The sequence below is a fragment of the Enoplosus armatus genome, chromosome 17 (genome assembly GCF_043641665.1).
Source record: "Enoplosus armatus isolate fEnoArm2 chromosome 17, fEnoArm2.hap1, whole genome shotgun sequence".
NCBI classification, from domain to species: Eukaryota; Metazoa; Chordata; class Actinopteri; order Centrarchiformes; family Enoplosidae; genus Enoplosus; species Enoplosus armatus.
Window position 1 is genome coordinate 11434030 of NC_092196.1, and position 7181 is coordinate 11441210.

Here is a 7181-nt window from a genome sequence, read left to right on the forward strand (position 1 = left end):
CTCTACAAAAAGTACAGTACTTGAGTAAATGTACATAGTTATCCCACCTCCACAGAAAAGTTACATGTCAGATGCATTAAAGTGACACATCATACAATGAAAAGCAGGTCTAGTCTGAGGGTATTTGCTGCAGATCCACCAGACTTCTTCCCACTTCTGTCCCCATTTTCCAGATAAAATAAATCAGTGTATCTAGGTGGTCTGTCTCTTTCTGTCTGCGTGCCCCACTTAAGAAGCTACATGCTGGAAGGACTGTGTGTGACCTGTAGCCCTGTAGCTGGTGTGTATTTAAACCTACCACTCTCCCTGACGGCCTGACCGTGTAACTTTCCCTGACTTCGCTGGCATGGAGAGAGAACACGAAGCTGGGGATATCCAGTGTCCTTTATGTGGTATGTAAATATTGTGGTACAGTCTATTTGCGGGTGCCGTCGAAACTACAGCGAGAGTGAAATAAACAATCCAAAGTGTAGTTTCAAGCATACAGAGGCTAGAAAAGTGAGTGTGTGTGTTCTTTGTAAGAGCAGACTGTTGACACACTAATGTATGAGCCAGCTTGGAAAGAATTTCTGAAAGCTTAGTGATGTAGTGGAGAGACAGTTGACAGTAACCTGGCAAAATGATGTGTGTGTGTGTGTGTGTGTGTGTGTGTGTGTGTGTGTGTGTGTGTGTGTGTGTGTGGTTTCGTGGTGGCTTTAAATACAGATCAACCTCTCGTAAAACACACAGCTTGTCAGGTGAAACGACAGCACTGATCATCCCAGCAAAGACCTCAATGAAACGAAACAATGTGTGTGTGTGTGTGTGTGTGTGTGTGTGCGGCTGTCTGACAGTTGTGATGAATAAAGGAATAGGTAGACTGAGACAGCATTGATTTTGCACACTGAGTGCTGCTGGGGTTTTTTTCCTTCACAGGGACACAAAAGTATACGAGTGTTTGTACTTGGAGCTCGAGGCGCTGTGTATTTGGGCGCAGTGTATTATGCATTGTCTCACACCTTGCTAGATGCCCTTAGATGCCTGATAGTGAGTAGAAGTGCTTGTACATACTAGTTCCCATCTCTGTATCTCTTTTTTTTCATAAAAATATGCATGATGCTGCAGCTTCCCTGTCGGTGCTCCGGCAGCCGGCTCGCTGGACAAGACCGGACAAATAATGCACCTGAAACTCTCTTCAGAGGTGCTGTAGGTGCTCCAACTCTGACCTCACTTCTCTGTGAATGAACTGAAGGGAGCTAATCTGGGTTTTTCTGGGTTTGTAGGTATTCTTCTGTGTTGTTTAATTAAAGGTGTTTGCCACAAAATGAAACCTTAAAGCCTTTAAAAGGTTCAAAAGAGGGCAGGGCTACAGGCCACTATTGGTGAAACAGGATGTGTGTGTGTGTGTGTGTGTGTGTGTGTGTGTGTGTGTGTGTGTGTGTGTGTGTGTGCTTTTCTGTGTTTGGAAAGGCTTCAGTCATTCACCCTGGATGAACTACTGTCCTTTGTTTCCTCTCTAAAACACAGCAGTGGCTGATTGTCTGTATTGTCACTCACAGGCGAATGATTGCTGTGGGAATGACTGACTGCTCAGCTCTGTTGCTTTCCAAACATTTATGACCAGAACGACTCAATCTCTTTCTCTCTCTTTCTCTCTCTCTCTCTCTCCCCTTTCTTTTGACTTTCCTCCTTCATCTCTCTCTTGTCTTCTGGTCTGTTGATCTCTCAGAGATGGCGTTCCTCCCGGTCCTGCTCCTGCTGCTGCTGACTCATCGTGCCACCAGTCAAGACTCGGAGGACCCTGAGGCTCTCCCAAGAGGCTGCGGTTGGGGCCTGGTGCGTCCTTATACCCTCCTCTGTGACCTGGACTCCATATGGGGCGTGGCTGTCGAGTCAGTGGCTGCCGGTGGGGCGCTGACCGCCGTCTTGCTAGCCCTAGTCCTGCTGTGCCGTTTACACCACATCGGTGAGGCTGAGAAGCGCAGCGCCGTGGGACCCATCCTCCTGCTGCTCCTTGGCATCCTTGGCTTGTTCGGCCTGAGCTTTGCTTACTTGATCGAGCAGGATGAGTCTTTATGTTTGCTCCGCAGGGCCCTGTGGGGTCTCCTGTTTGCCGTCTGCTTTTCCTGCTTGCTGGTGCAGGGTGTCCGCCTGCGCAGGCTTGGGCGTGAACGCCGGAGCCCTGGTGGCTGCGCCCTAACTGGCCTGGCGCTGGGTTTGAGTGCTGTGCAGGGCATCATCGCCGCCGAGTGGCTACTTCTGACCGTGCTGAGGGAGGGACGAGCTGCCTGTCAGTACCTGCCGCTGGACTTCTCACTAGCCTGCAGTTATGTACTAGCCCTTCTACTAGCCGCGCTGGCTGCCGCCTCCCTGGCCCTGTGTGGGAAGACACGTCAATGGCGCTGCAATGCTGTCTGGCTGCTGGTGACCTGCCTGCTGTCGCTGCTGCTGTGGGTGGCCTGGGTGGGCTTCTATCTGTACGGCAACGCCTGGCTGGGGAGGTCCCCGGACTGGAATGACCCGGCACTGGCCATTGCTTTAGTGGCTCAGGGCTGGCTGCTGCTGATCTTCCATGCCATCCCTGAATCCCACATCTGCCTGAGACCCCCTCCACAGCCCACTGCCCCGGATTACTTTGACACCTCCCAGAACTCGACACGGATGAGGGAGACCAGCTTCGACGAAGACATCCCTCTCTCTCACAGGCAGTTTGTGGAGAACCAGGGCTACGGATACAACGACGAGAACACAGCAGGTACAATCCAATATTTTACAGCAGACAGGCGTAATATGTGCGAACAGGCTGTAGGTGGAATGTAGGCCAGAGTGAGTAATAGAGCACCAGGAAATATCTGCATGCGTGGCTAGAAATAAGTACAGGAGGAAATATCTGTAGTGCAGGATTACGCAGCAAGTGTTTCTTCCTTCAAGAGAGAGTGATGTGGTGAGTCACAGTAAGTAATCTCTGTCCGCCTCTCTGTCTATTTCATGCCAGGCTTGAGGAGCGGTAGCAGTGCTGGGCAGCATAACAGCAACACCGGCGCCAGGCCCAGCGCTCCTTTCCGCAGCAACGTCTACCAGCCCACCGAGATGACCATGATCCTGAACGGGGGAGCGGTGAGTACATCCGCGCAGTCACAGGTACACGCCGCTTACACGCCGCTTTTCACGCCGCTCTCTCATTCGACCACGCCGACAAGACTGCATGCACATCTGTGCGTTCCAGCCCGTACACCATTGCACAAGAATGAGGGAGGGGTGTGAGTGTGTATGTGCACATTCTCGGTTTGGGGGTCCATGGTCATGTGCCTCTGTGTGTTGTATTTGTGTGGGCACATGCATGGATGGGTTTGTCACAAGTGGTCACTCATTGATTTGTGTATGGGTGAGTGTGAGAGAGCTCCCGTGTGCTCCTGTGTGTGTAAATAAGCTGCGATGCTATCTGTCCACTGAGTGAAGCGACTGTCTGCCGGCCTGTCACCCCCTTCATTATGCAGGATGAATGTGCACACTGGCCGGCACAGGTGAACTTATTTCCAGCCACTGTGTTATGAATTAAGCCCGCCTGCACAACAGCACAACATGCCACCTCACACACCACTGGAGGCTAGAACGCTAAAGCAACACTCCCTACTGACTAAAAGATCATTTGTAGTCACTATTCCTAGAGATTGCAGCTAGGCGGGCTGATTTAGCCTGACATAGGGAACGCAGAGACTTATCCTTAAGCTGCTCTGCATAAAGTATCATTAGTTTTCAGTATTTTTGTGTATTAATTTTAAAGACAAGGCAAGTTTATTTATATAGCATGCTCCATACTCAAAGGGAACTGCTTTGCATAAGGCATAAAAGGTATTAAATGAGATATTCACACAGCAATTTAAAAGGATAAAAGAAATGTAAAAGATGAAAGCCGAACTAAATAGAAGAGACAGTAGGATGCAAGTGCAAGGTGGATAATGGTGTAAGATTGAGTTAACTGAATAGTTGGATGAGAAGATCGATAGCACTAGCATAAGTAATAATAAGTAAAGCCAAACACCAGCACTTAGCTTCGCTTAGCATAAAAACTGTAAATAGCTGGAAGCAGCTAGCCGGGCTCTGTCCAAAGGTAACAATATAAACTTCCACACACAAGATGTAAGTTTTACACTTACACATATTAAACAAATGAGATATAAAATGTTAGTGAGGCTCTGGTAGGTGGATTTTGTAATCTCTGGACAGAGCCAGGCTAGCTTTCCCCCTTGTTTCCAGTCTTTGTGCTGAGCTAAGCTTAGTTCCCAAAATGCCAAACTATTGCTTTAAAAGGAATGGAGAGCATAAAGGATTTTAACTTTGGTTTAAAGGTGGGAGATTTGGGCCACGTCTTATATCTTCTGTTTCTTGAGGTTTGTTCCAGCTTTGTTGAGTACAATAAATAAATGCTGCTACTTTGTGGTTCGCCTTCAAATCTGGGACAGTTAGACAGCTACCAGATGACATGAGAGGGTTTGATTTGAAAGTAAAAGACAGTCAGAGATGTATTTTGTCCTAAACCACATGCATGTGTAAAAAGTGTTAATGGAACCTATGCAGCTACTGAATGCATGTGTGTGAAGATGCATGTGTGATTATGTGTTCTTTCCAGATTCTTTATCATTGACAAACTTCATTTTTCCTTCTACAGGTGCCCTCTGCCCCTCCAACCTACACGGGGAGGCAGCTGTGGTGAGTGAGAGGATTGGAAAGAAGATGTGTGGTAGAAAATGAAGAGAAGAAGAGGATGGAGAGGGTGAGGAGGGAGGGGTCTGGGACGAGGGGCCCGCCTGGTTGTATTGGACTTAAAAACATGGATGCCAACAGGGCCCCTTCACTCTGTGTACAGACCTAAACACTGACTGTGTGCCAATCAACTATTGTATGAGTGTGTGTGAGACTGAGAGACAGAATGAGAAGGAATGGAGGACAGAGCTAAAGCTCTTCTAGCACACAAATCTCCATAGAAGGGTTGAAAAACTCGAAATGTGACCAGCAAGTAGCAAAACAAAACACACGCTGACTCAGATCTGAAAGCATCAACATGCGGTATTCTTTTCCTTTGCGTTTGATTTGCTCCCCTGAGACTACAGCACTGTAAGCATCCTTGAAAACTGTGAAATCTATCGCTTTTCTCCTGCTCTATCTCTCTCTTTCCTGTCAGTCAGGGATGTCTTTTTTCTGCTGCTCCTCACAATGCTGGCGCTCAAGTGGAAACATTTGGCTCTGTCCTCCATCCATCCACAGCGTAGGTGAATACAGAGCACATGGGCAACTGTTAAAAAACCCTCTTAAAAAGAATCCAGCCTCTGTGGGTGTGTATGTCGAGTATATGAGAGGAAAATGTGTGTGTGTATTCCCTGCACCTCAACTCCACCACTCCAATAAACCTTCCCCTCTCCAGACTGTTACCCCTCTCCTTCCTCCCTCTCTATCTCCGTTGCCGGTTTGCATTTCTTTGCACCGTCTGTGAATATAACACATAACTCTTCTCACCTTGCCTCATCCTCCCACCTGCATGGACACTTTGCAAAATGTGAAACAAACTGTGAAGCCTGCACTGCGGTCCGAAAAAGAAGTTCCCGGTGACCGCGCACACAACAAAAGCAGCCTGGAGCACCTGAACAGACGGATCACAAGCTGCTAATGAACTGCTGTTAGATATATACGCGACGTAGAGTGGATTGTGATTGGATGAGGAGGGCGTCAGTCATCAGTGGGGAGGCACTGCTTCATGAATCTAGGTCAGACTACTGTGTGTTGCTCTCCCACATCTCCAGTGGCCACTGGCGGTTTGAACCAGCCAGGAGAAACTGTCACTTTATATCAGCAGGAAACGGAGCGAGGAAATGAAATGGCTCTCCTGTTCTGTTCCTCTATCTGTGTTTATGTGTATGTACGTGAGTGTGTGTGATTTTATGAGTGTCGGGAGTTGAACGAGGGGGGATTCAGGGGTTGCTTTCTGGTGCTAAATAGTCCTCCGCACGACTTCCCAGTGAGGCACAGAACTACAGGAACAACACTGATGCAGATACAGTAGTCGAAACTGTGAGTGACTATATATAGAGCTGTGGCTGGTGTTTGGAGATATCCTAGAGCCTTCGAAAGATCAGATTAACTTTGCAAGGTAGAAAGGGGGAGATCAAATGGATGGGAAGAGCGAGGAGGAAGGAGATAGCGAGAGGCGGTCCGAGGGGAGTCTATGCGACAGTGAAATCTCTGTGACTTCCTTCTGTCAGTCTGATCTATGTGAGAAAATGGCTCCCTGGTCTGTCTGTCTGTCTGTCTGTCTGTCTGTGTGTGTGTGTGTTTGTGCATGATGTGTGGGGCGGCCTGTGCTGCTCTGCTCTGTGTGGTTGTCTTCTTCATCTGGTGAAGCGTCTCTCCCCCCTCCTCTTCTTCATCATCATCCTCCTCCTCCTGTCTCTCTGTGGTCGGCTATAGCTCAAGTCCCCGTGCCAAGAAGGACTCTTGTTTCACTGGAGTCTCTCATTTCACGCCCTTTCCCTTCATCGTGACACCAGCTCTCTCCCTCTCTTCACCCGGGAAGCTGTGTACATAGTAGTGCTGTAAAGCTTTGCTCGCTTGTTTTCTTTTTTGTTTTTTTTCTAACTGTAGGCTGAGTTTAGACACCAGTGTCATATGACTGTTTTTATCTGGGGATTTTTTTAAAAACTGGTTTGCTTTGTGTTCATACATTTGCTTGTTGTTACATTAAGCTTTTATTTTTTTTCTTGCTGGTGTCTTTTATTTTTTTAAACTAGCATTTTGGAACCGTTTTGCCAACACTAGATATGCTTTTATTTTTTTTTGCTTGATTAATGTTCAAGGAAATGATATGAGTTGTCATTTTATAGGGATTTACACAGGTTGCACCTCCTGCGCAGTATTTTCAGTCCAGACAGTGGTCCACAACAGTTACTGGGATACAAACATACTTATTTTCATTTTTCAAAAATATGATAATGGCTGTGAATAACTTTTGGCACTTCATGCAGTAAACAATGACGTATTCTGTGATAATTTAGGGATAATTATAAAAATAAATAAAAAAACAGAGCAGGGAGAGCTGAAAAAACCCACCAACAGTCATTTTGGTGACCCCTGGTCTTACAACAACCCTTGACTAAGAAAAGACTATGGGTCAACCCTTGACTGCTGCTATATGTTTATGTCTTACCCAT

The 7181-nt window shown here is 47.3% G+C and overlaps 1 protein-coding gene across 1 annotated transcript; it reads left to right on the forward strand.

Annotated features, from left to right (window-relative positions):
• Positions 1–1710: 1710 nt before the first annotated feature.
• Positions 1711–4693, forward strand: gprc5ba (G protein-coupled receptor, class C, group 5, member Ba). The gene is made up of 3 exons (XM_070923774.1): positions 1711–2734; positions 2975–3120; positions 4649–4693. Exons 1-3 carry the CDS (start codon positions 1711–1713, stop codon positions 4691–4693), a joined length of 1215 nt encoding a protein of 404 aa, XP_070779875.1.
• Positions 4694–7181: the final 2488 nt, after the last annotated feature.

What these genes read in the sequence shown, in the direction of transcription:
- gprc5ba (XM_070923774.1), top strand. Translation starts at nt 1,711, where the DNA reads ATGGCGTTCCTCCCGGTCCTGCTCCTGCTGCTGCTGACTCATCGTGCC. An exon ending in CAACGACGAGAACACAGCAG is followed by an intron (nt 2,735 to 2,974) that starts GTACAATCCAAT and finishes ATTTCATGCCAG; the next exon opens with GCTTGAGGAGCGGTAGCAGT. An exon ending in GTACATCCGCGCAGTCACAG is followed by an intron (nt 3,121 to 4,648) that starts GTACACGCCGCT and finishes TTCCTTCTACAG; the next exon opens with GTGCCCTCTGCCCCTCCAAC.